The sequence below is a fragment of the Xiphophorus maculatus genome, chromosome 18, assembly GCF_002775205.1.
Source record: "Xiphophorus maculatus strain JP 163 A chromosome 18, X_maculatus-5.0-male, whole genome shotgun sequence".
Lineage (NCBI taxonomy): Eukaryota > Metazoa > Chordata > Actinopteri > Cyprinodontiformes > Poeciliidae > Xiphophorus > Xiphophorus maculatus.
In genome coordinates this window covers 3043687-3071674 of record NC_036460.1, presented here as the reverse complement: position 1 = coordinate 3071674, position 27988 = coordinate 3043687, and the positions used below count along the sequence as shown (strand labels likewise).

General features: G+C 38.3%; 6 protein-coding genes across 6 annotated transcripts; all 6 read right to left on the bottom strand.

Moving 5' to 3' along the window:
* Nucleotides 1–4: 4 nt before the first annotated feature.
* On the bottom strand, nucleotides 5–26983 carry LOC102232662 (claudin-4-like). The gene is made up of 2 exons (XM_005813013.3): nucleotides 26960–26983; nucleotides 5–828 (listed from the first exon to the last, which is right to left on the bottom strand). Exon 2 carries the CDS (start codon nucleotides 812–814, stop codon nucleotides 179–181), a length of 636 nt encoding a protein of 211 aa, XP_005813070.1. The 5' UTR covers nucleotides 815–828; nucleotides 26960–26983; the 3' UTR covers nucleotides 5–178.
* Nucleotides 3670–4792, bottom strand: LOC102232398 (claudin-4-like). The gene has a single exon (XM_005813012.2). The coding sequence runs from the start codon at nucleotides 4790–4792 to the stop codon at nucleotides 4127–4129; it is 666 nt and encodes a 221-aa protein (XP_005813069.1). The 3' UTR covers nucleotides 3670–4126.
* Nucleotides 8699–9676, bottom strand: LOC102233960 (claudin-4-like). Its single transcript, XM_005813018.3, has one exon. It carries the CDS (start codon nucleotides 9587–9589, stop codon nucleotides 8906–8908), a length of 684 nt encoding a protein of 227 aa, XP_005813075.1. The 5' UTR covers nucleotides 9590–9676; the 3' UTR covers nucleotides 8699–8905.
* On the bottom strand, nucleotides 11708–12841 carry LOC102232147 (claudin-4-like). Its single transcript, XM_005813011.2, has one exon. The coding sequence runs from the start codon at nucleotides 12735–12737 to the stop codon at nucleotides 11985–11987; it is 753 nt and encodes a 250-aa protein (XP_005813068.1). The 5' UTR covers nucleotides 12738–12841; the 3' UTR covers nucleotides 11708–11984.
* On the bottom strand, nucleotides 15875–17047 carry LOC102231892 (claudin-4-like). The gene has a single exon (XM_005813010.2). The coding sequence runs from the start codon at nucleotides 16996–16998 to the stop codon at nucleotides 16357–16359; it is 642 nt and encodes a 213-aa protein (XP_005813067.1). The 5' UTR covers nucleotides 16999–17047; the 3' UTR covers nucleotides 15875–16356.
* LOC102231634 (claudin-4-like) lies at nucleotides 20054–21661 on the bottom strand. Its single transcript, XM_023351240.1, has one exon. It carries the CDS (start codon nucleotides 21557–21559, stop codon nucleotides 20936–20938), a length of 624 nt encoding a protein of 207 aa, XP_023207008.1. The 5' UTR covers nucleotides 21560–21661; the 3' UTR covers nucleotides 20054–20935.
* Nucleotides 26984–27988: the final 1005 nt, after the last annotated feature.

Here is a 27988-nt window from a genome sequence, read left to right as displayed (position 1 = left end):
TAATATCTTGCTGAAAGGTTTTCAAGTGTGCTAACATATGTGCGCTAGAAACTAGACCAAAAATACTTGGTCATTTTTTGTAGTTTTGCAGTGTAGAAGTTATAATTAAGGAGCAAGCACCATAAAAAGGGTTGAAGAAGTTCGTAGAGGTCAAGACGTTGTGGTTTTGTTTCTCTTTTCATACGTAGTTCTTGATGGCGTAGCTGCTCCGGGTGGGAGTCTTGGCCAGCATGTAGCCGCTGGACGGGAATCTGTCTGGTTCTGGTGGGCAGGTCACGCAGAGAACGGCTCCTCCACAGAACAGCAGCCCAGACGACACAAACCCAATGTAGATAGCCGCGCCCAGCTCTCTCTTCAGCACCTCGGGAACTCTGGGGTTGTGGAAATCCGTGATGATGGTGTTGGCGGTCCAGGCGACGGCGACCACGGTGGTGAGCGCGGACAGGCAGAAGATGGCGCCGGAGCCGATCACCACCCGCGCTTTGATCCGCGGGTGGCCCAGGCAGTTGGTGCAGCGAGCTCCCAGGATGAAGACGAGGAACCCCAGACACCCCAGCACCAGGCTGATGCAAACGAGGCCGCGGGCCGCCTGGAGGTCCGGCGACAGGTCCAGCAGGGCGTCGTAGAGCTTGCACTGCATCTGGCCCGTGTACTCGCTGACGCAGGTCATCCACAAGCCCTCCCAGAACACCTGCATCACCACCAGGTGGGTGCCGATGAACGCTGTGACCTTCCACATGGGCAGGCCGCAGATCAACATGGTGCCGGCGACGCCCATCATGGACAGGCTGATGCCCAGCTCCTGCAGAGCCATGTGAGCCTTAAAGTCTGTTAAAAACACAACAAATAGGCTCTGAGTGTCCAATCGGAAACACCGCATTATCTGTTCAACCAGTTTTTATGAAAAAAATGGACATTGAACTGTAAAAACACCCAATTTTACCAAGAATTAATATTTTAGCACATTTGAATTAAGACAAAGCAACTCAAAATAACCTGTTTTAGTCAATAATTCCTCAGTATCAATGAAAAAGTTCTAGTTCCATTGATAGATTATTTCAGTTACAACAAGACATTTTCCCATGTTGTAAATGAAATAATCTGCCAGTGGAACTATAACTGGGTTGCTAGGTAACGGGCTGGGTTTAGCTGGGGTTGCTAGGTAACAGCGCAGTGGAATAATCTACCAGTGGGACTAGAACATTTGTATCAATATTAAGGAATTATTTACTTAAAACAAGCTCTTAAATCTTGCTGAAAAGTTACTTTTCAGTTAGTTTTGTCTTATTTCAAGTGTATTCAGATGTTTGCACTTGACATTAGACCAAAAATATCAGTAAAAGTTTGTGTTTTTGCAGTGTAATACTATATAAAATATGTGATTTTCTTGTCTACCTTTCTGCCGAGATACAGATTTCAGTTTTCATTCCTAACAGTCTTAAAAAATCTTAGACTTGAGTTGGTAAAACCTGCAGAAACCCTGTTTCCTTTTTTAAGTTAATAAAAACAAAACCAAATCTCTACAAAGATAAGTTACATATATAAAACTATACACTTTCGGATTTATTGTCAAACCATTTAAAACGTGAAAAGAAATTAAAAGCAGCATAAATGTCAAACCTGAATGCTAAAATTGATTCTTATTGCTACCCCGTGTTGTTAGCCATGCTACCAGATGGCCACTAGGTGGCAGCGCAGGACAAAATACAGAGAAGGCGGAAAAAGTCCAAACTTGAGGTTGGTAAAACATAACACAGTGTCATGCTTTGCTCTTTTATTTAGCTGCATTCTGAAATATTAAGTCACATATTTGCGCTTTCAGAGTTGAATGAAATATTTTTGTTTTCTTCCAAACATCTTTTACCTTGTAGATAATTTATCCTGCTGCTGATCCAACTTAAAAATGTCTGGACTTCATCAAAGTAAAGCTCTTTTGCTATTTCAGTGGCATCTTAATTTAGCTCCTTTATTACTGGTAACATGAGTGGTTTTTATATGTTGACTAATTTTACACCAGTATTATTTCCAACGTATACAGTTTAAAAAGTCATACAACTCCATTTTGCATAAAGAGTCACAATCTGTAACATTTCCTGTAACATTTCACAATAAGGCTGAACAATACAAAAATACAGAGATCTAATCGTTCTTTTTTTAACTATCTGTTTCTGCTTTGCATTCCAATCACCTGACAGGTTCTTACAGGTTTCATCAAGGAAAACTTTCGAACGTTTCTAAAATGAAGCCAGAGTAGCAATTAGCAAACTTCCTGTTTACTTTTGTGGTGGTAGGGCAAAAAAGAGGAGGTCTGCTTTAGATGAATGGAAATGTTCTCTTCTCTTGCCATTTCTGGAGAACTTGTGGCATCATATTCATAACATTATGCAGACAGGAAGTAATTGATTTCAATATAAAACAGTAACATAATGACAGAAAGGTTTTTCTTACATTTATCTCACGGAGTCAAAAAAAAGGAATAAAATTAAAGGTTATATTTATGTATTCTTTGTGTGTGACAACGTTAAATAACTGTAATAAAAGATTAATTTACTCTGCAAAAACAGAAAATATTACCAAATATTTTTGGTTGTTTCTAGACCAACTATCTTAGTACACAAGAAATTACACTAAACTAATTCACAAGTAATTTTTCAGCAACATACAGGAGCTTGTTTTCAGTAAATAACTTCCTAAAATTAATGAAAAAGTTCTAGTTTCATTGCCAGATTATTTAATTTATAACAAGACATTTTCCTCATGGTATACGTGAAATAATCTGCCAATGGAACTAATACTTTTTGATCAATTTTAAGAAATTATCGACTTAAAACAAGCTCTTCTATTTTGCTGAAAAATTACTTGTAATCATTTTTGTCTTATTTTAAGTGTTCTCAGATATTTGCACCTGAAATTAGACCAAAAATACTCAAGATCTTGTGTTTTTTCAGTGTATTTTATGTCTTTTTAACCAGAAGTCTTAACAGCTATAAATGAAAAACAATTTAAATTAAAACATATTTATTTTTGAATAAATGTGTATGAAGCAAAAAAAAAGCAACACACACATGTGTAAATATACAGACACATATATTAACACATATACAAGAAAACAATAAAAAAAAAAACATATTTCCTGTAATGTGAGTAAAAGAGGAAGAGCCATTTTGAGCGTCGCTGCTGCGTAATTTGACTCCTTCCTTCTCATCTGAAGCGTCTTTGTGATTGGCTAAGAAAGCATCAAACCCGTCATGCTGCTGCTGTGTCACTAAAAACATCAAATCCATCAAAACACATCTTTTAAAAACCGTTTGTGTGGATTTAAGCTGCAGAAGTCTCTGTTTTTGGTTTAATTACTGTCCTTTCTGTATGAATGTCGGACACTGAGAGGTTTCGAGCAAATCGAGCTAAACATTTACGAGTCAACAGCATTGTGATTCCCTGAGTCACTGATCTTGTTCTCGGGATTTTGGTCTGGTAAGTACCGGCCAAACAGGTTCCTGCTGCGTTTGGTTCAAATATCACCTGCTGGCTCACTGCTTAACAGCAAACAAAAGGTCCGTCTAACGAAAAAGAACAATACAAAAAACCATTTTCCAAAATGAATAAAAATATAGAACTGTACAAATTAAAACTAAACTTTCTTTAATGCAAAAAGTAACACAGGTTTGATTTCCTTCACTTCAGGTTGAAAAATTGTTGTGTTTTTTTTCTTCATGCTGCTTGAATGTCGTCCTTCACTGCAAAAAACCAAAATCTTACCAAGAAGTTTTGGTTGGATTTATAGTGCAAGTATGTAAGTACACTTGAAATAAGACAAAACTAACTTAAAAGTAACTTTTCAGAAAGATACAGAAGCTTGTTTAGGTTATTTAAGTTCTAGTTGCATTGGCAGATTATTTCACTCTAACTTGGGAAAATGTCTTCCTTTAGGTGAAAGTGGAAATAGTGCTTCTAAAAATCTATATTAGGGAATTATTTACTAAAAACCAGCTCCTATATCTTGATGAAAAGTTGCATGTAAGTTAGTTTTGTCCTATTTAAAGTGTATCGAGATGTTTCCAGTAGAAACTAGACCAAAAGTATTTGGACAGATTTTGTGTTTTTGCAGTCCGAATTCTGGGTCGTCTCAAATATACGTCTTCGTCAGTGAGGATGATCGATATGATTCTCCTTGGCTGTTTCCTCCCGATCTGTTCAGCAGATACTTCACAGAGGGGGCGTTTTCCTCTTTTGGGGGGCAGCTGGCACACAGAAACCCCCCTCCCAGGATGAGCAGCGCCGCGGCGCCCCAGCCGATGTACAGAGACGCCCCGATCTCTCGCTTCTGCGCCTCCACCACCAGAGGGTTGTAGAAGTCCTGGATGATGATGCTGGCCGTCCAGGAAACGGGAACGAGGCAGAGGACTCCGCTGACGATCAGGATGGCTCCTGCAGCCGCCGAGGCCCTGGCCTTGGCCTTCTCCTCCGGAATGAAGTTTGTGCATTTTCCCCCGACGAAAGCAATCAGGAGTCCCACAATGCCGACGACAATGGAAACCACCACCAAAGCTCTGGCGCCCTGAAGGTCATTGCTCAACGCCAGCATGGAGTCGTACACCTTGCACTGCATCTGGCCGGTGCTCTGCACCACGCAGCTCATCCAGATGCCCTCCCACATGATCTGCGAGGTCACAATGTTGTTACCGATGAACGCCGTGACCCGCCACATGGGCGCGCCGCAGACGATGAGAACCCCAATCCAACCGGAGAGTGCCAAGGCGCAACCGGCCATCTGCAACCCCATGGAGGCCATCGCCGTGCGTCTTTGGCAGAATACAGAGTGGCGCCCGGACGTTTGTGTGAACCAGAGGCAGCAGAAGAATGGGAGGTGTGAAAGCCAAGCTATGAGGGAAACACTAGAAGGCCTGAAATGATTCCACACCTGCAGGTGGTGTTTGTGTGCAAGGACAATAAAGGTTGGGGTTTCAACAATTACAAGTACAGACCAGCCAGAATGCTGCACAAGTTGTTCCTGGAACATTATTAACCAGAATGCAACTGCAGAAAATGATGACAGTTTGTCATGTGGAGCAAAGGGAGTATTTGACAGAGATTAAAGAATCTGAACACTGCAAAAACACACAATCTTACCAAGTATTTTGGTCTAGTTTCTTGTGCAAAAATCTTACAACTAACTGACTAACAAGTATCTTTTGAGCAACATATAGGATCTTGTTTTAAGTCAATAATTCCTTAATATTGATGAAAAAGTTCAAGAAATTTTTTCCATAAGTGAATCAATCTGCCAGTGAATCAAGAACTTTTTCATCAATATTAGGGAGTTATTGATCTAAAACAAACTCCTACATCTGTCTAAAAACTTGTCAGTTAGTTTTGCCTTATTTCAATTGTACAAAGATATTGGTACTATAAACTAGACCAAAAATAATTGGTAAGATTTTGTGTTTTTGCAATAAATGAAGATATTCACAAAGCATGTAAGGAAAAAAAAACTCTTTTTGACTAAAAACAAGCTAACAAATATTGCTAAAAAGTTACTTGTCAGTTAGTTTTTCCTTTTTTCCAAGTTTGCTAAGATATTTGCAGTAAAGTAGACCAAAAATACCTGGTGAGATGTTGTGTTTTTGCAGTGTAATTAGTTACAAAGTCAGTTGGATCATTGTGCTTCTGACTTTCACCAAATCAATGTGAAATATTTCACAACTGAGGGTGTTATGTTATTAAATTAGTGCTGACATAACTCTCCTGTGTTTCACAATCTGAAATACCATTCTCTAAAAATAAATCAGTTCCTCAAACCACAACCAGCACAGATTTACTCACACTGTTTACTCCTCTTCATTTATCTTAAAAGCTGATGACGTATCGTTTAGTTACTAGAAGACTCAGTGCAGAAGGTCACACCAGAACTTTGAGAAATTAGCCGTAAATAAATCTTATTGAATGAAACTCAACCTTGTAGAAAGTCTTATAAGGTGACTTTAAATAAACTAGTTTATTATGGGTTTAGCAATAAACTAAACTCTAAACTAATCATTAAAATACCGACGGAAACAGGAAAGAGTTTATTCCTGCGATGCCAAAAAATACTTTTATACTGATTATTGAGAAGGTAATAATTTTTTGACGCACCCTTTTAGAATAAAACATAAATATGTAAATTTATGTATTATTTTTTTCAAAGTTGACTACATTTTTCTGTGATCTTTTGAGAGACGTCTCATTTCTAATCATAATCAGACTCCCTGGTTGAATGAAACTAATCTTACGTCTAAACAGGAGAGACGTGGATTTATGGCAAGATGAGAAATAGTTTGATAGTGGATTAAGTCACAATCAATACAGTAAATTAATAGATTGATGTTTTGACTCTTGTATACTTTTAGAATATTTAAGTTTATCTTTGTTGTGTATTTCACAAAAGATTTTTTTTAGCATTTTAAAATCAAATGCTAAGAAAAGGTCCTTTAACCTTTGAGTGTCTTCAGTCAGAGGCTTCTTCAACTTCGCTGTAATACAGACTGCTATAGGAAACCTAAAAGCTAAAAATAAGAGCTGCAGTTTCAGCTGTTTTCTTTTGACTCTGTGAGATTTTGCGGAAGCTGCTCCCCTGTGGATGAGTTTTAGGTGAAGTACTGCGCCTGTAACCGGTTCGTGGGCGAGTCAGTCGCTCGTGTTCGACATCAGACGAAGGAATGTGAAACCAGATAGCAGAAACAGGGCAGGGTGTGTTGACACGCCCACATCACGATGTGCTGACATCACACCGCTCACGTAAAGGGAATCATTTCTAAAAGTCACAACGATTTCATGTAAACATTTCTTCACTATCGGAAGTTACAGACAAACATTTGGATCCATTTGGCATTGAAATAAAGTTTAAAATGTAAAGCAGCTCCATCTTTTAATGATCTGATTGGCAGCATTGATTAGGCATTGATCAAAATGTAGAAACAGATATTAGCTATGAAACTTATTCCATTCATTATACTGACTGCAGGAGTTTACATAAATCAAGATTTAAAGTTTCCATTTCTTCCTTTTATACTTTCATTTTACAGTCAAAAACAAGTAACTTCTTCTTAACCTGTTGCATATTTTTCTGAATGCTTACATATTTGTATGAATAAATAATCATAAAATCCTCTTTTTTGTTTGGAAATTGGTGTATATTATTTTTTGAAGATCTTATTTACATCCTGTCTCCAATGATTATGGTTCTGGTTCCAGTTTGGCCTCTAAAACCAATTTAAGCTTTATTTAAGTCATAACCTTATTCTATGAAACTGCGGCTATATAAAACTATAAATCAGGTATAAAATGCCCCCATAATTGGTACAAAACCAGATTGGTGGAAATGTGTTTTGTTTTAAAGTAGTTTGGTTCACTTTGCAGTCAAAGTACTACACAGGTCATTGTATTACTGAGTGACACTACAATATGTGCTCAAATAAAAACAGAAAGTGCTCCTTTTGTTTCCGTTCCCACAAATATCAAGTCTAATTTCTCATACATCAAACTGATCAAATAACATTTTATCAAAAGTAACTTGAGTAAGTAACTGAGTGACATTTATTCTCTGTGAAGTTTCTTTGAAACACAACTTCAGAAAACGTGAGCCTTACTTTCTACCTCCAAACATTCAGACCTTTTTCCCCGTGTAAACAACGAGGTGTGTATAAGTTCCTCCTAATGTTGGCAGAAACTTGACAGAAAACAGAAAAGGCTCCGACTCTGGTCTGGACAGTAAAACTGGTTTAACTGGGCTGGAAAAAGCCTGACGAGTTTGAACAGTTGCATGTTTTTACATACTTTCCCTGCACAGAAGTTTCCCAACAGACACGTTTTAACTCATCCTCTAAGAAAGGAAAAGTGTCTCAGCTGTTACTTATGAATATAGTTTTAAATATGCATCAGTATTTGGTAGACTTTGAAAGGTGTTTGAATGTTTAAGTAATTTCTCTGTGAGAATCAAAGAAACACTTTTGAATTGTGAAATTTTTGTGCATGCACTGCAAAAACAGAAAATCCTACACAGAATTATTGGTTTAGTTTCTAGTGCAAATATCTTAGTACACTAAGAAATAGGACAAAACTAACTAACCAGTAACTTTTCAGCAAGATATAGCAGCTTGGTTTAAGTCAGTAATTCCTTAATATTTATGAAATAATTCTAGTTTCATTGGCGCTGTTACCTAGCAACCCCAGCCAAACCCAGCCCATCGCCTAGCAACCCAGTTCTTGTTCCACCGTCAGATTCTTTCACTTATAAGACATTTTTAACCATGTTATGCATGAAATAATTTTCCAATTAAACTAGAACTATTAAATCAATGTTAATAAATTATCGACTTAAAACAAACTCTGATATGTTGCTGAAAAGTTACTTGTGAGTTAGTTTGTACTTATTTTAAGTGGACTAAGATATCTGCACTTATAAATACTTTTGTGTTTCTGGTGGTATGTAACCAAAAGGGAATCTCTGACCAAGAAATGATCTCTGACAACAGTAATAATATGACAAACATATTTTATTACAAACGTATGAGGTTGAAAAACACAATTCAATAAATGATAAAAAAAAAAATGATAATAATGTTTCAAATGGATAGAATACAATACAATAAATTCACAATATATCACTGGTCTATTGTACAAAGTCAATCAGAAGTCTTAATGGTCATAAACCAGTTCAGACGTCACATTCAGATAACAAAGCGCTCAGTGCCAGAACTCACACCACATCTTTCTTCTTTAAAAAGGTCTTCAGCTGAGGATTCCCAGATCTCTTTCAAGAATCCAGCCTCTCAGTCGGTCAATTACTCTTCTTTCTTCTTTCTTTCAGAAAGACACATGGAAGGTATTTCGCAGACAAATGTCAATAATTTACAGTCTTTCTCAGCTTTCAGACGTATGCCCGGCTATTGGCTACGGATCTGGCCACAGATTTGCCAGATCCGCTGTACCCATAAGGTACAGCAGATCTGGGTCCGCTGTACTTCATGGGATACTCTGGGGCGTCGTATTTGGGAGGACAGGAGCTGCACAGCAGGGCCCCTCCCATGATGAGCAGCGCCGCCGTGGCCCAGCCGATATAGAGCGCGGCGCCTATCTCCCGCCGCTGGGCGTCGATCATTACCGGGTTGTAGAAGTCCATGATGATGGTGTTGGCGGACCAGCACACGGGGACCAACACCAGAACCCCGGCGCAGATGAAGATCACCCCGGAAGCAATGGCCACCCTGACTTTGGCGCGAGGCTCCTCAACGAAGTTGGTGCACTTTCCTCCGGCGACTCCCAGGATGATTCCCATGGCGGAGACGATGATGGCGACGACCACCAGCGCCCGGGCGGCCTGCAGGTCCTGCGGCAGCGCCAGCAGCGAGTCGTAGATCTTGCACTGCATCTGGCCCGTGCTCTGCATCACGCAGTTCATCCACAAGCCGTCCCAGATGATCTGCGCCGTCACGATGTTGGCGCCGATGAAGGCCGTGACCTTCCACATGGGCAGGGCGCAGGTGACGATGGTCCCGATGAAGCCGATGACGGCCAGGACGAAGCCCAGCATCTGTCGTCCCATTGACACCATGGTGGAGTTTGAGTCGGGGCTGAACCGAGCAGAGAAGACAAACGAGTTGAAAGATCGGCCGGTTGGAGAACTTATTGCAAACGCTGACAAACCTCAGTTGGTTTTAAGGACGTCTGGCTTGAAGGCGGAGCCAGAGCAGCTTCACCTCGGATCTGAAACCAGATTGTGTGGAGATTTACCAGTCTGACCAGATTTTTCACATGACTTTTTGTGCGGCTGAGACGCAGTTTCGACAAGATGGACGACTTTGTGCAGCTGAGGTTCAGCATTCCTGATTTAAACAACAACAAAAGACGCTGGACAGACTGGGAGGTCGCTTCCAAGAACTGGTTTCAGGTTTTTAGAATAGAGAGTTTCACCGGACGTGGAAAACTATCTTTATTTCCATTTAGGGAGTCTCTTCCTGGTTTTACTACAGGTCCATTCAGTAATTTAATATATTATTTAAGGACGTTTATCACTAAGTGAACCACTTTGAATCAATTTATATCTGTTAAGATGAACTTAACATTTACAATTAGAATATTACATCAGAACAATAAAAAAAAATTTTATAATACAGAAACATGGATTTAATGACAAGTATGCGTAACACCAACTGACAAGATTTTAATCTGACAAGCAAGCCTCATCTATTAGACATATATTCAAAATTATTAAATATGACTTTATTTTGTTTAATCCTCTTGAACAAACAACATTCAATTATCAAGTGGAAGAAGCCATGAAATACCAACAACAATTCCTATTGAACAAGATGTATTTATGTGAAAAATAATAATTAAAAAAGACTTTTAGAAGTTTTTACATCTTTACAAATATGTTTAAAATCATTTATTACCTTTAAAGGCCGTTTGACAGCTTCTTATGATTGCAGACAAACTTTTTTTTATGTCTCCAATCTTATTTTGGAAAGCACACACACACACACACACACGCACGCACGCACGCACACACACACACACACACACACACACACACACACACACACACATTATATCTCAAAAATATATCGATGCACACATACCAATTTAAAAATGTGGCTATTTGTTGGTAAATTAAACAAATGTACATTCACAATTTAATATTAAATTGAGCTATTTTCCCTTTCATGCATGAATTATGATCCTTTGTATCAGAATTTTTTTCCATTTTTAAAAAACTTTTTCTTAAGGCATAAAAAAAGGTAGGAACATTTTTTTGTAAAAAGATTTTTTTTTTTTTATGTGATCAATTGTCATTTTGTCCAAATACAAAGTTGTTATTTGAAAAATACATCAGTAGTATTGTTCCTTAGGGGTTATCTGATGTCACAATATTTTTTTTACTTGCAAGAGTCGTCTACAGTAGAAGGAGGGAGCGGGTCGGTTCTCATGCTTTTTTGTCTGTCGGCCATATTGTATTTAACAAAAATAATTTCTTGCATTTGCAGCTGATGGCCAGTAGTTGATGGTATATTTTATGATGCATTAGTGTCCACTTCAGTGGTCTGTGTGCATTTATAACATAAAAATCCACAGGAAGCACAAGAAAATGGCTTTTAGATATCTGTCCACTGTAGTGACCACTATGCATGAAATGGTTAACTAAGAAAAACACATTTATAATTACACACACACACACACACACACACACACCCCTATATGTGTGCGTGTAAAATATTTGGGGCAGAAACTCAGATTGCATTTTACTTGCTAAACTAAAAAGTTACCATTTTTTATTTAAGATAAATAAAAAAGAATTATCTTAAATACATTTTAAGATAAATGTATTTAAGATAAAATTATAGAGGTGTATGTATCTATATATAAATGAATGAATCTATCTATATAGAGTGAAAAGAAAACTAATTTAAAAATTTATACTGTTACAATTTAACTGAAAAAAATATGAAAGTCAATTAATTCATAAAAAATATAACATTTTTCCGTTTTTAAATAAAATGTTGCATTTTAAGTGTATTGATTTTTTATTGGACCATTTATATATCTCTCTCTTATTTTTAATTTTGTCAGTCCTCCATAATTATATTGTGACTTTTAATAACAATAATAAAAAACCTCTCTTGTTTGTTTTATTGTTATTATTGTATGAAATGACTCCACAAACATAAAAATGTAAAAAGACTCAATCATTTTATTGAAGCAGTTTTTCTGGGAAACAAACAATGAATCACAGCAACTCAGAAAGTTGGAAAATAAATACAACAGTTGTTTCCTTATGAAAAACGATGCATGAGTTACAGGTAAGAGGGAACAACATTCCTCCACAGGGTGTAGAATCAGAGCTACTGAAGAAAGTACTTTTACGTCACATTTTGCTGGATTACAAAGCATCTTTTAAAAATACAGTATCTGTTGAGATGCAGTTTTATGATACAGTGCAAACCAAAGTTTCAGTTTCTGACGTACGGCTGAGCAGAGTACGCGGTTGGAGCTGCGTAGGGTTTGGAGGGGACGTAGCTCCCGGTGTATGGCCCGGTGTACGACTGGTTGGACGGCGCCGCGTACACTGGACCGTACGTCGCTGCGTTCGGGCGCCCGTAGGTGTATACTGGCGGTCTGTAGGCGGGATAATAGGGCTTATTGGGAGGACAGGATGTGGTCAGGATGATCCCTCCGATCAGAAGCAACACCGCCGAACACCAACCGATGTAAATAGAAGCTCCAATTTCCCTTTTCTGCGTCTCAATGGTCAAGTTGCTCAGGTAGTCCGAGACGCTGACGGCCGCCGACCAGCAGACGGGGACCAGGATCAAGATGGCTGCCAGGATCAAGAGACACCCGCCGATGATCACCACAGTGGCGTTGCTGGAGTCCTTCTTCAGGCAGCTGGTGCACTTGGCTCCAACAAAGGTGATGATGAAGCCGATGAAGCCGAAGATCAGGCAGATGATGACCAGCGCGCGGGCGGCCTGCAGGTCCTGCGACAGCCGCATCAACGAGTCGTTAATCTTGCACTGCATCTGACCCGTACTCTGCATCACGCAGTTCATCCACAGCCCGTCCCAGACCACCTGGCCCGTCACGATGTTGGCGCCGATGTAGGAGGTCACTCGCCACATGGGGACGCCGCAGCAGACGCAGGCCAGGACCAGGCCTGCGAAGCTGATGACCTGGCCTGCCACTTCCTTGCCAATCCTCCCCATGGTGAAGAGGCTTCGTCCGCGGCAGGAGTGAGTCGGTTCTCGGAGAGATGCAGCTCTCTCACCAGCTGTTTGTCGCAGAATGGGAAGGAGGAGGTGCTGTCAGGTGAGTTTCTCTGGACAAACAAGATTCCTTCTCATGCAGGTGCAGGAGTGGCAGCTACTTTAAAGGTGACCCTTTATGCTTCCCTGAACAGGTTAGGTATGTAGAATATATAAAACATGAACAATCTCATTTCAGCGGATTGAAATGAGACTCCAGTCTCCTCTTGTCACTTTAAGAAACAGTATTGTTTTCCAGGTATATTGTTGTCATTTTATAGCATAATCAATTAACTGTTAACTTCAGCTGATATAAAAATGCTCTATGTATCAAATATGAATTAAAAGAATTTTTATCTCCTAATTTAATCTTGAAATTGGGCCTCTGTCTCTTTAAAAACTCCTGCTGTTTCTGAAACTCCGCCTTCAGGAATTAGTCTTCTCTATTAACCCTTTAACAATGTTTTTACCAGTGCTGCACTGAAAAGTAGCTACTATAATGAGCTCAGCAGTTCCACCAGGTGTTTGCTAATTGTTGCTGGCTAGTCTGAAGGATCTGAGTGGGAGAAACCTGCTTCGTGGAGCAGAAGCTCAGAAACTTGGAAACTGCATCTCTGAGGAGGAGATGTGCCTCGAAGGCGGGGCTTGGTCCACCCTGACGTTTTGCTCAGTTGAATAGTTGCCATGGAGATTAAAGGATTTCTCAAACATGCATGAAATAGTCAAAGCAACACTCCAGGTTTGTTTTTGATGATTGAATAACATGATGTAAAGTTAAAAAAACCCAACAAGTTTACATAATACTGCCTCTTTAAATCTTAATAAGCTGCTGGCCACGCCACCAACTCCAAGTTTGCACTCACAAATAAAAATGGCTGCAAACAGATGCGCAATAATAGAATACATCGCTGAAAAGCAGAAGTGGTGCCTCCTTTGCAACCAACAAGACTGCAACAAGTGGTTTCTGGATGGTAAGTCAACAACAAAACAGTGGTCTTTTCCAGCAGCCATTATACAGCGCATGCAAACCCAAAAGGTCTAACCCAAGTTATACATTTTTTATCATTACATTTAGTAATCCCTGATACTGACCAAAGGTATTTAAACTTTTGAATTTGAGGAAAGTTACAAAATAATCTCACTTCTCTTCAAGTTTCACAACATTTAGCAAATATAAACAAATTTGGTAATCCTAACTAACCCAAAACAAGAAAAGTTTGGTGTGATTTGACTTCAGACAGTGCAAAAAAAAAAATCTGTAGGTGTCTTTTTATCCAGTGTACGTAAACATCTGGTTTCAACTGCAGATGCTTCCATTGTGAAATAATAGCATTTTTCTCACTGTCTGAGTTTAAATCAAAGTTATTTTTTCCCTTTTTTTGCTCAGTTAGGGTTTCCTTAATTATTTCTACCTCCTAAATGGGTATATTTAACTTTTAAATGATGGTTCTTGGGTCAGACAATGTGGATAACCGTCTAGAGGCCTCTCACAATAGTTAACTGGAAGTTTGGCCCATTGCTCCAGGTTGAGCTTTTGCAACTGGGTCAGGCTTGTAAATTGACTAGAACACACACACACACACACACACCCACACACACACACACACACACACACGCACACACACAAGCCCACACACACACACACACCCGATTATGGTTTCCAATGGAAGAGCTACTCCAACACAATCTGTAAAACAGAGAGGAATGTATGCAAACTCAGGCCCAAAGTTAAGTGCAGTAATATTCAATAAATTAAAATAGTATTAAAATGTTTGCGGCTCAATATTTACGGCTTATTCTGTGGAACGTGATTCCTGAATTGTTTATGGATTTTTCAGTAGAGCACATCTAAAATATTTGAAAGAAAATGCAGCTCGGGAAGCTGAAAGGTTACTTGACGTGAAATTGGCTGGCGTTTAAAAAGCAGCCAATCCAGGAGCTGCATTTATCTTCCTTGGTACTGATTGGCTGTATCCTGAGAGCAAAAGTAAGGAAGTCTGTAAATGTTATATTCTGTAGTTATGATAGGATGGCTTCTAACATATGTGTTATTGAATATTTGAATCATTAAAGAAGGAAGTTATGAGAGTCTTTAGAGCAGATTTCAAGTTTTTGTGGATTTTAAGTATTTGTGGGCAGCTAACAGTATCAGCATTTATAGATCAACTACACACAGATTGATGTTTCCAAGCCTTTCTTCTGTTAATTATGACGTTTTGTTGTTTATAGTTTATAAAAACTCAACATTTAAGGAAAAAAATAGAACAACCAATAAAAATATGTTTTACTACCAAAATGTTTGATTAATTAGAGGTATGTTTAATACCAGTTTAAAGGTTGCTATCTTTAAAAGCTACTTTCAATCTGAAGTTCATCAGAACACAAATTATAATTTATTTAACAGGACAGTTTGGTGTAGGATGAATACAATACTCATCCAATTATGGTCAGGTCAACGCAGAACTGATTCCCTAAATATAAAATTAACCAATTTAAATTCATCACCTCAGTCCGTTCAGCTGAATATTGAGAGTTTAACTAAATGGAAAAAAAAATTCCCCTTCATCACAAACAAAACAATAGGAAAAGTCTGAACTGTTTTCTGTTAAGTGTATTTTGTGACGCAGCTTCACAGGAAAAAGAAAAACAAACATTCGAGGACAGAAAATCTGTCCTGAAACTGGAAGTTTAAGGTGCGGCACTGACAGAAAACAACCTGTGCAGATGACAGCGATCCACTCCGTCTGCATCGAAAGCTTTTCTGAAAACAAACTGATGGAGAAAAAAAAGTCTCACAATGTCCCATGACTGAAACCTTTGTATACACAAAACCAATGAGACGCGCCTCTGTCACATGACGCTGCGCCAACAAGTTCGTCACCTGGAAAATATTACAAAACAATCTCATCATCACTTCGTTTCCGTCTTAAAGCACAGAAACAAGAAAACTCAAATGTCTAATTAAATGTAAGTTAACTAAAGTTTGCAAGTGTTTCATTAAATTCATACTGAGGTTTAAAACTCTGAAAAGTGTTAAAACTAACGACTCGCCCAAAATTTTCCAACCAGGAAATAAACTGGAATATTCAAGTCCTTGCGTAACATTTTATTTTATTTTTAAATTTTCCACGGAACTATAATGTAATAGTTCAGTTTTAACAGAGTGTATTTACATTACAAACACAAAAACAAGTAAAGTTACATGACTATATGGAGAACAAAAAGAATTTAAAAGTAAAGGAAAAAGCATTACGCATTTATTTACACATAGATGTGTTTGTTATTAGGGTCAATTTCTTTAAAAATACAAATGATCACAATGACATTTAATAAAATCTCTTGCAATGTTCAAAAGGAATTAAATATTCATTTCTTGGATTACTAAAACAGATCGTTTCCAAAGTAATCATTATGAAAGAAAGCCTTTCATAAGCCTTTTTATGATCAAACCCCTCATAAAACTGGCCAAAAGCTGAGAATTCGTACAATATTTACACTTTGCGTGGATTCATCAGTAAGATAAATATGAGCTGACATGTCAGCTGTCTTGAGCCTTCGTGTCCGTGTTAGGAGGGAAACTTTATACGTATTCTCTGGATGACGAAGTGGTCTTCACTGGGGTGAATCTGGGTTTGGAAACGTAGTTAAGGTCTCCCTCAATGGTGGGGCAATTCCAGCAAAGTAGCCCCCCTCCAATCAAGAACAAGGCGGAAGCTGCCCAGCCGATGTACAGCGACGCTCCCAACTCGTATTGAGGCGTTCCGATTATCATCAAGTTGTAGAACCTGCTGATGACGGAGTTGGCGGACCAGGAGACGGGAATGAGGCACAGCAGCCCGGCGAGGATGAACAGAATTCCAGAAACGATGCAGACCTTCGACTTGGATCGCTCGTCCTCAATGCAGTTGGTGCACTTTCCCCCAGCGATGGCCAGGAACACCCCACAGATCCCCAACAAGATGGAGACGACGATCATGGCGCGGGCCGCCTGCAGGTCCTGCTCCAACGCCAGCATGGAGTCGTACACCTTACACTGCATCTGACCCGTGCTCTGCACCACACAGCTCATCCACAAACCCTCCCAGATGGTCTGAGCCGTGATGATGTTGGCGCCCACGAAGGCGGACACCCTCCACATGGGTAGCCCGCACACCACAATGTCCAGCAGCCAGCCGATCGAGGCTATGACTATGCCGGTGAACTGGATGCCCTGAGAGACCATCTTCCTGCCTTGCTGCGACACGCCGAACTCAACGAGAAAACAGTGGAAATGTCGCAGGCTGGACTGTAAAGGTTCTTATGTGAGCAGAAGCATGAGGGTAGCCGATACCACCAACCTCAGCAGCTATTGGCTGTGAAGTGTTTGTACACAAAACACTTCACAGTTTATGAAGGTGTCCTTAATGCAGTGCTGACCTGCAAGTTTCAAGGTGAGCAATCAGTATGAAACCTAAACTAATGGCACTGGGATCTTCATTGAAAGAAGATACCCCTTCAATATGGACTCCATCTCCCTGGGCAAAAAGCTACTCACTGATGATGGCTAGCATTGGTTTTAGCTGTTAAGTTGTCAACATAACGCATAAAATCTTAAATGTTTGCGTGATATATAAAAGAAAAAGGGACAATACTAATTGTCAACACTACGAACACTAGATAACAAGATCAGGAAAAAGTTTTAATGATGAAAAATAGCTAGGGAGAGGGAAGTAGGTCAGTGGTGCTAGCTTGACTATGACAATCTTAACATATAGATGTGAGGTGGAATTCAGTGTGTTTGGTTCAGTTACAAAATAAGGAAAAAGGCAATTCATACAGCTAACATTACTGTTACTGTGGCTGTAATGGATGGAAAGTAAAAGAATCGTCTTTTTGCCCTACAGCGTTGTGAGCATGTGCGAAATTTCCGGATGTAAACAATAACATACAAGAGGTTTGTTGAAGATGACTTATTATGCCTCCCTGAACAGATTAGGATAAGTCTATGAAACGTATTTAAAATCACGCTTGTTCACACAATAAGTTGTTAAAAAAAACATCCCACGCCAACATTTTCCTGTAAATTTGAGCACAGAAAATTTACTTGTGGGGTTCCTCAAGGCTCCCATCTTAGTGCCCTTTTATTTCACACTCCCTATCTCAGCACAGACTACAACAAAACCAAACGTTTGCATACATTTCTCTCTGTCTGAAGTTAAATCTGACCCAATTTCTCTTGTTTAAGATCAGCCATGTCACAATAATGAGAGAATATCACAAATTTATTTATTAATATCTTTGAAATCTAAAGTCAACATAAAGAATGATTAGTGCCTCTTTATCAACGAGGTAAAGCTGAGGATATGAATGTATTTAAAGGCCACACCTGGAAAACGTTGCTTTCTGGTTTGACAACTTCTGATCTTAATAAATAAATCTCTCACTATTGTTGCATTTAGCAAATAGAAATATTTTTTTATAATTATGACTGAACAGGTTTGGTCTGATTTAATGTCAGACAATGAGAAAAAAACAGGTGTGTATCTTTACTCAACTTGTGTAAACTTATTGTTTCAAATGTAGACGGCTATGCTGATGACACACAACGTTATATTTTTGTGTCACCAAATTACAGTCTCTTTGCAACAATCTTTGTGTTATCACTGGTTATTTCAGCCACAATTTCCCCCAATTTAAAGCAAAAATACATTTGCATTAAACAACAAATGAAAAGATGAACACTTAAGATGCTCTGAATTAGGGTGAACACTAGAATAGGCCTTAAAGTTTAGCTATGGACTCAATGTTGGACAAATTCTATTAAAGATTTAATTTTTGGGTTAATCTTTTGTAATTTACTGGTTGCCTGCACCAGGAAAATGAACCATTTAGACACTCCTATCCTGTTATTATTTTACAAATGTAGTTTTTAGTGTGTGAAAGGTCACAGACTTGCTGCTCAGGTTGACCCCTCAGGTCATCAGAGATCTGTGTTTTTGGAACTATAACTAAACAAGTTGAGATCATTTTGTTTCTATTCTCCTGTTTCTTTTAACACAATTATTATATTTTACTGTTTATCTTTTCATTTACTTCATATATCTAAATTTTTTATGTACTGTTTTCAGTAATTTTGATCCCGTTTCTGAAAAGGAGTTTTAATTACCCCAAGCATGAGTAGTGTTTAAACACAATCCCTGCTTTTCCTGATTTTAAGCTGCATGTTTCACATATTTCAAATTCATGCTAATTTATTTAGCCACAAAACCAAACCATTCAAAGCTTAGTTTCTGTGTTAAAAATGTCACAATATCAAATATTTCTCTGGAAGAGGTTAAAAGTTTTATTCAAAACTTCTTGATGAAGCCTAATAATTTTTTTATTTTTATTTTATCGACATGTTTAGTGATGATAAGTGACCTGAAAATAAAAGCACCAAAGTTCAGACTTAAGAAACAAATATGTAAACATGGAGCCTAAAAGGAAAGAAAGCTCTAATAACTGATCAGTTTCTAACATTTATCAATGAAAAACGAGTATTAAAGCTTGTCACACATATTTTTTACTCAAGCCGATGTGTTGCTGCTGCTACTTTCTGGATTAGTCCCTTAAATATCAATTATAAAATCAGCCTAATTTTAAATAGAATGCTTAAATAGGCTAAATTAAGAATTTGAATGAGAAAATAATTTTTCTTCCTCTACCAGTGAGGGGCAGTGTTGCGCAGCTGTTTACCCAGACAGCTCAGTAATATCCTTTCAAAGATATTACAAATTTTAGTCTGTATTTTTAAGAAAAAGACTCCTGATTTATGATAGTATGTTCTCAAACCTTGAAATCCTCTAAATGCTCATATTTTAAAGCTATAAATGTCCTCGTATGTTGGACAAAGTGCCTGAACAAAGTTTCAAACTGACAGAAAATGTCTTAAATTGTTAAGAAATGCTGAACAGCAGAACATAGCTAGCTCATGAACTGACATATAAAGTGTAATTATAGAGAATCCATGTTGTTTCTGCCTCACAAAAAAGAACTGAATTGATCAAATTCCATCAAACCAGCTGCAGTTTTCGCTGGTAAAACATTTGTAGGAAAGTTTGAGTAAAGTATTTTGCCTAAGGGAACATTTGCATAAAACGGTTGGCTGGAGTCAAACCCTCACCTTCCTGAAAACAAAAGCTACTCTTCCCAGAGAGCCACACCTATCCAACACCTGCTGGTTACAAACGCTTGAAAAAAAATCTAGAAAAATAAAAATTCTTGGAGATTAGCTTAATGAAGAGCAATGTTACACAAAGGAGTGTAGGTCTGCTTTTATTGGAAACAGATCAGGAAAAAAATCTAAGAAATTTACCCCAAAAAGTATTTGATCAGCTCAGAAAGGTACACTGCAGAAACACAAAATCACGCTAAGTATTTTTGTCTAGTTTCTACTGCGGATATTTTAAATTTACGTGAAATAAGACAAAACTAATTTGCAAGTAACCTTTCAGAAAGATATGAGCCTGTTTTAAGTGAACAATTCCTTAATATTGATGAAAAAGTACAATAGGGTAGATTATTCCACTTTATTCACAATCAACGGGCACGGCGCCGTTACCTAGCAACCCCAGCCAAGACTTGCCCGTTACCTAGCAACGCAGTTCTAGTTCCACTGGCAGATTATTTCACTTATAACATTTTTCCCCTAAGTGAAATAATCTGACAGTTGGACTGTAGGTTAGTTTTGCCTTATTTCACGTGTACAAGAAAATAGATTAAAACTACTTGGTGAGATTTTGTTCTGGAGTTTGTCTTAAGTATTTCATTTCTGAACAAAAATGAGTCAAACAGATTACTTAATCTTAGTATTAATAACAAAAAATCTTTATTTACAGTTTCAGACAGAAACTAGTATAAAGTGAATAATTCAAACAGTAAAAAAAAAAATAATGAAATGAATAAAAACAAATGAAATGCATTTAAAAAACATAACACTATGAGTTAAAGTAATACAAGAAAAGTTGTTCCCAGGGATCTGTCGTCATTTTCTCTCCTGCTTCCCGGTGACAGTTAATCGGGCGTGGCCGCCGTCTCGTCCTCACGATGAAACAAATCAGACTGAATCCTGAACACAACGAGTCCAAAACATTTTGTTCCCCAGAAATGAATCAGAGTCTCTTCTTAATGTCTCGGCCCTCTCAGACATAGTCCTTGGGAGCGGTTGATCGAGGGGCTGAGTACTTGGCGCTGTAGTTGTCTTTGGGAGGGCAGTTGGCGCAGAGAAGTCCACCGCCCAGGATGAGGAGGGCGGAGGCCCCCCAGCCGATGAAGAGCGATGCTCCAAGCTCCATTTTCTGTGCGTTGGTCACATATGGGTTGTAGAACTCGCTTATGATGCTGCTAGCCGTCCAGGAGACGGGAATGATGCACAGAAGGCCAGAAATGATGAACATGACTCCGGCTGTGATGCACACTTTGGTTTTGGCGCTCTCGTCCTCGATGCAGTTGGTGCATTTGCCCCCCGCGACGGCGAGGAGGACGGCGAGGATGCCGACGAGGATGGAGATGATGGTGAGGGCGCGGGCCGCCTGGAGGTCCCGCTCTAGCGCCAGCATGGAGTCGTAGACCTTGCACTGCATCTGGCCCGTGCTCTGATGAACGCACTCCATCCAGATGCCCTTCCAGATGGTCTGAGACGTGACGATGTTGGAGCCGATGAAGGCCGTCACTCTCCACTGGGGGAGAGCGCAGGTGATGATGGCCCCGATCCAGCCAATGATGCCGAGGGCAATGCCCAAGATCTGTAATCCTGCAGATGCCATGCTAACTCACGAGGAAAACCGTCCAAAAGTTCTGTCTGCTTTGTCTTTATTTGCAAGTGTCGCTTGAGAGATCCCCAAGAGTAAATGTTTGTCCAGGGTGGAAGCGAGTCTTTTATACATGCTTGAGCCAGGAGGGGCTTGTCACATGGTCACGATGTGACGTACAAACACACACACACACACACACACACACACTCCCCTCCTCCAGGCATGTCTCATCCTGTCAGGTTTTTGTCCTTTTCAGGGCAATCAAAACAGCTAGAAATGCAACAACATGACTCATTTCTTGGCTGCTATGATACACTCAAATCAAAGAAACACAAGAAAAGCAACAGGAAAATCCTTCAGGTTTTTAATAAAAATACTCTTTTTGTTTATTTTAAGGTACATCAATGAAATTCCAGAGATTTATCTCAAATTCCAGAACAAGATTCTGTCTTTTTGTGTCATTTATGACACATTTCAGAGCTGATTTATTTTTAAAAACAGGAAGTTACTTGTAGGTCATTTTTGTCTATTATCTATATTAAGGAACTAGTGACTTAAAAAAGCTCATACTTCTCATTATGATGTCATTTGTAAGTTAGTTTTGTCTTATTTCAAGAGTACTAAGATATTTTCACTAGAAATTAGACCAAACATACTTGGTAATATTTTATGTTTTTGCAGTGTATTTGTAAGAAAATCGTTCTGGTTTGAAATGACTCAATGAAAAAGTCTCAAGGATTTTCTTTTAAAAGTGATTTATCTCAAATTCCAGAACAAGATCCTGTTTTTTGTTTCATTTATGTCATTTTACAGCTGATTTATTTTTACGAAGAGGAAAAAAAACCTTCAGATGTGTTTTCTTAACCTCAGACTGTGAGTTTTTTTTCACCTACACAACAGGAAGTTTGCTCTGTAAAACCTCTGGGTTGTTTGAAAAGTGACTTATAAAAAACGCCAAGCTAATCATTCACAGTCCTCAAGAAGACATGCCAACAGTTGGACTTTCTTACAGCTTGTTACGTAGCAATCACCAACTTCAGTGCATAAATTTATCCCCTTTTACCACTAAATAAAATCCAGTGCAACAGTAAAACACAAAGTGTCAAAGATTCTCGATGTAAAACCATGAATCTGATTTCTTTCTTTAGATTTCTTGCTAACTTTTCCAGATTTTAATGGTTTACACGCAGGGTTACACAACATCTGGCAAGATCACAAAAATCAAAACAGGCTGTTTCTATTATGTGTTACTTCATGAGTCCAAATGCAGGAAAAAAAGCAGAAAATGTTTTTATTCTCTGCTGAAAAGCTGCTGTGTTTGACGGTAAACAGAAAAATGTAGAACTGGGGGATCTTATTACTCACCATGAATATAAAGTAACTGCTTTCAACCACAAAGAAAAACGTCACGCGAATAAAAAAAAGAGAAGTACACAAGCATTAGTATTTACAAGGTTAAAGAATAATTTAGGAAATAACTCCACAAGTTTAGTTTTTTTTTTTTATCTCTTTAGCAAAAAACAATAAAAAGAGAAACGCCGACTTGTAGATAAAAATGAAACTCTTCCAGCAATGCGTTCATCTTTTAACTTTTCCGGTTAAATTCATAGCTGAAGTCCACCAAAATTATCTTCAATTGTTTGTAGATGTATACATGCCAAAAACTGACAACACTGAGTTTAAAAAATGCAAAATGAAGCCTTGATTTGGCTTTTACAATCAGGTTTTTTTCTGTCCTTCTCTGCATTGTCTGTGGTTTTTAACAACCTTTTTCTCCAAGGTCGTCATAAACGGCAGACATCCAGGAAATACAATCCTTCCAAACTAATAAAGCTTTGAAAATACCACAATTTTAACAGCTAAATCAGAAGTTAGCATCTCTATTTTTTCATAGAAATCTGATTTAGATTTATGATCAAACTATCTTTAACTCAAAAGCTTTCAAAAATACCAGATTCATTCTGAAAAAGTCCAAAACAAACAAGACGTGGGATGGCGTTACTGCACTGCAAAAACACAAAATCTTACCAAGCATTTTATTCTGCAAATATCTTAGTTCCCTTGAAATAAGACAAAACTAATTTAGAAGTAACGGTTACTAGCTGGTTTTAAGTCAACAAGTCCTTAATATTGATGAAAAAAAAATAATAGTTTGCAGATTATTTTACTTAGAAAATGGAAAAATTGTTATAAATGTGAAAATCTACTTTTTATCCATATTAAGGAATTATTTACTTAAATTTAACCCTTATATTTTGCTGGAAAGTTACTTCTAAGTAAGTTTTGTCTTAGATATTTTCCCTAGGAAATAAACCAAAAATATTTGGTAACATCTACTGTAGTGTTATTTGCAGTGCTGCCACCTGACATTTAAAACAATGTTTTCAACTTTTATTTTCTATATTCTGGTAACCAAGAAATGAGCATAAAAGGGAATTTAAAAGAAAACAGCCGACCTTGTTGCGACGCCAGGCGTTAGAGGATGAACGGCGAGGAGCGTCTCGTCTTCAGACGGAAATGCGCTCTACAGTCCAGATCAATGATTTTATTACCAATCGTCTTTCCACCGCAATGGGAACACATCGGTTGGGAAACGATTTCAAAATGGAAAGAAAAATCTCTTTAGATTTTCTGCTGCAACAAAAAAAAAGGGAACAGTGCTACGGAGACTGAGGGCGGTAGAGAAATGAATGGATGCTGTGTTTAAGGGCCGGAGCTGCTCTTTCGGATATAATACTCTGTTTTATCTGAGGTGGGATCAGATAAAGGGACCGGAGCCGGGCCATGGAGATCGGGTTCTGGGGGGACGCAGGAATTTCTGCAATTAAGATGCCGAGGACAGACTCTTTCGGGACGAGATCAGCCTAAAATCACTGCAAAAACTAAAGCTGGACACAGTCAACTAAAGTTGAAATCAACTAGAGTCAACTGAAATATCATGTATTGCATCCAATTCAAATCAACAATCTTATACTGTTGATTTGAGAACGATCAAAACTCACAGCTTCAGTTATTACAGCTAGAAACTACTGAAATCTGCGACTGAACCTTCACAGACACATAAAGATAGTTGCGAAATCAGCCTTCTGTCACCTGAAGAACATTCTCAGGACAAAAAAAACTCAAATTATCTTCCAGAAAACTGCAAAACAGCCAAAATACTGGCATCTAAATCAAGACTAAAAACTCTTGTTAATCAAGTTTTATTTGATTAACAATAACTGGAACACTGATCAGCATATTTGATGTGTAGTGATTGTTTTGGTGATGGTGTTTGACAAAATGTAATGTTCATAGATTGTAGTGACTGTGTGATGTTTTTATGGTGTGAAGCATTTTGAGCTGCTTGTTGCTGGAACGTACTTTAAAATAAACTTGATTTCAATCATGTTCAACTAAAAACTGGTTTCCTTAGCAATTAGGAGAAAGTACAGCAGGGGGTCCAAACGTTTTGTCACCTGGGCCAAAATTGTAGACTCAAAAGCCAAAAGCACCCCAACTAAATATCCAAAAGATCCAAAAGATGAAAGGTATTTTTACAACGGTGTTACGGCTGTCATAGACTGGAAAAAAAGTCGATTCCTGCAAAAACTTCTGAAATTTATGATTACTCTAAAAATTAGACTTTTTTTTGTAGCACATACCTTTATTTTTTTCTTGAAAATTAATCTCAAAATTTCTGAGTGTTTTGGCAGAAATTTACTATTTATTTATTTTACAATGGCCCTAATACGCCGCTGTGGATTTTGCACAAAAATCATCTTGTTTTCAGGGGGTTTTTGGGGCTTGATTGAATAAATTTATTTTCAGTAATAAGAACAGGATTTAGGTCTTTTTTTTCTTTTTTTCAAAATGCTCGCTACATTTAGCCGAGTTTAAGAAAGAACAAAAGGTGATTTTGGTGCAGCTTTTCAGTAAAAGTCTTTGGATAAACAAATACTTTGTGTAGTACTTTACATTTTACTGTAAAATAGTTTTTATCCTGATAACAAATTAAAAGTTTCCATCTGCATTTACAGGCCAAATTTGTATCTTGTTTTGAATTGCAGCTGGGGGGGCCGCACAAAATCAGTCCAAGGGCCACAAATGGTCCCCGGGCCACACTTTGGACACCCATGAAGCATAGCAATGCCTGAAATCTGTAGCCATTTAAAATCCACAAGTTTGAAAAAGATAACAGCAGAACTTGTTGAGCAAAATTACAAAAATGTGGGACATTGGTAATTTAGTCCAGAAATACTACTTTGGGTCACACACTGTAAAAAAACAAAGACTTAAAAGATTAACAAATAATTTCAGAGGGGCACGGATTTATCCAGAGGAAAATAAGCAGGTTAATAAAAAATAAATAAAAAAACTATTCATTTCGTTTAGCCAATTCTTCGTCACAAAGCAGACAGATAAACTCGCTGCGTGTCTCTGCAGCAACCGCTGATAAGTTTGAGTCGTGAGAAAATTCCAGAGGGAGAAGCAACAAGTACCAGCAGGTAAACCGAACCAAGCCCAGACTGCAGAGTGTAAGAGCTGCCGATCGCTGTAACTCAGCCCAACACTTCATCCAGCCTGGGTCGGGAATCACAATTCAAAGAATAGTTTGGACATTCAATTATCTCATTAGCTGAAGCATCTGCTGCCTCATCTGGGAACAAAAATAACAAAGTGCTTTCAGGAACGTTGTCTTAACTCCGAGCGGGAAGGAAGTGTGTTTGGTGACCGGTGTGACGCGTCGGCGCACCTCAGAGCGTTGCTCACCGGGAGTCACAGTTTCTGTGGCTATTTATAAAAACACATGTGGAGCGTGACATAAACATCGACCTCCTGATTCATCGTTTCTACACAGAACCTTATGATCAAGAAATCGTTATAGCTGGATTAACTGTAACACATGTCAAATTAGATGCTGTAATGCATTTTATCCATGTATTAAATAATATTTTATACTGCAAAAAACATTTCATCCTACAAAGTATTTTTACGGAAGACGGTTAGGGCCACTGGGGAGGAGGGGAAAAAATTAATTCTGACATTAATCTCAGAAATCTGAGATTTAAGAATTCTGAAATTTAAAGAAGAAATGCTTTAAATTCTTTCTAAAATTAAAGAATTCTGATTTTAATCTCAGTTCTGAGAAAACTGTCAGAGTTCTGAGATTAAAGTCACTTTGCAGCAAGATATAGGACTTTGTTAATTACTTATTATTGCGTTATTGTTCAGGTTCTCTTCCTGTTGCATATTTTCATATTATTCACATCGTACAACTAAACAGCAACAGGAATAAACAAACAAAAGAGGCTGAATAAATAAATAAACAAACCCGTTCGCGCCGGAAGCGACACATGAAGGTGCTTGTGTTTGTTTTTAAAGACCGCCTCGGGTCGTAATGTGCCAACACAAACGTATTAAAAGGAAAACCTGCTGTAGCTTCTTGGAAGTGGTGCGACTGGTTGCCGCTCCCAGGTGATACCCAGGTGTTCCTTCTCTGACTGCACACCTGCTGCTAGGAAACGGTCCAGACATGTTCGCTGCGCCTGCTGCAACACAAGAGGAACCACAATCAGACCACTTTGAGCAACAGAAAAGTTTTTTTTGTTTGTATTATTAAAAGGTTTTTTTTTCCTTTTGCTTCTTCTGTGTTGTTATTACCATTGTAGCTAATTGTTAGCTTTTTTTCTCTGTGGTTTTGAATTTTATTTTTTGCAAATAATTTTTTTAAAAGTGTTTTATTTTTTTTATTTTATGTAAGAATAAAAATATATAGACTTTATTGTAAAGTCAAAACTTCTAAGAGGGAAATACTAACACTAGGAACCTGGAAGCTACTGAAAAAAATCTAACTCATGACTCAAAATGTGACTTTCTGCTTCTGCACGTTTCAGAATATGCAGTGCATGTTTGGTATTTGTTATGTGATAGTTTGCCCAGGGCGTCACTGAGCCAGGGGGCGACACAAGAGATAAAAGCAGCTTATTGGTATGTCTAGTCATACCAATATGACTAGAGGTTTAAATAACCTCCCTGAGATTATTTAAAGATGATTTGTTATGCTTCCTTGAACAGGTTATGACAGGTAAACTAAACATGTTCATTACGTTTTTTTGAACAAAATAATTTTTTATTAAATTTCAGTCTGCCCAGTTCTGCCTATTTTCAGCTGTTTTAGGGCGTCCTGTCACTTTAAATCCAAATGAGCTGCTGCTGGCCACGCCCCCAAGCTCAACATGAACACTCACACATGAAGATGGCTGCAAAAAGATCCGCAATTATGCGACTGTACATCTTTGAACAGCATTAGTAGAGCCTCCTGCACAACCAACAAGAATGCAGCAACTGGTTTCTGGATGGTAAGTCACCAACAAAACACTTGTGCAGCACATACAGCGGTAAAACCAGCTGACCAAACGTGCTGGAGATTCACCGGGGTTGCTAGGTAACGGAGCAGTG

Bases quoted from the DNA above. Each gene is read 5' to 3' on its own strand.
- LOC102232662 (XM_005813013.3), bottom strand. From the start codon at position 814: ATGGCTCTGCAGGAGCTGGGCATCAGCCTGTCCATGATGGGCGTCGCC.
- LOC102232398 (XM_005813012.2), bottom strand. From the start codon at position 4,792: ATGGCCTCCATGGGGTTGCAGATGGCCGGTTGCGCCTTGGCACTCTCC.
- LOC102233960 (XM_005813018.3), bottom strand. From the start codon at position 9,589: ATGGTGTCAATGGGACGACAGATGCTGGGCTTCGTCCTGGCCGTCATC.
- LOC102232147 (XM_005813011.2), bottom strand. From the start codon at position 12,737: ATGGGGAGGATTGGCAAGGAAGTGGCAGGCCAGGTCATCAGCTTCGCA.
- LOC102231892 (XM_005813010.2), bottom strand. From the start codon at position 16,998: ATGGTCTCTCAGGGCATCCAGTTCACCGGCATAGTCATAGCCTCGATC.
- LOC102231634 (XM_023351240.1), bottom strand. From the start codon at position 21,559: ATGGCATCTGCAGGATTACAGATCTTGGGCATTGCCCTCGGCATCATT.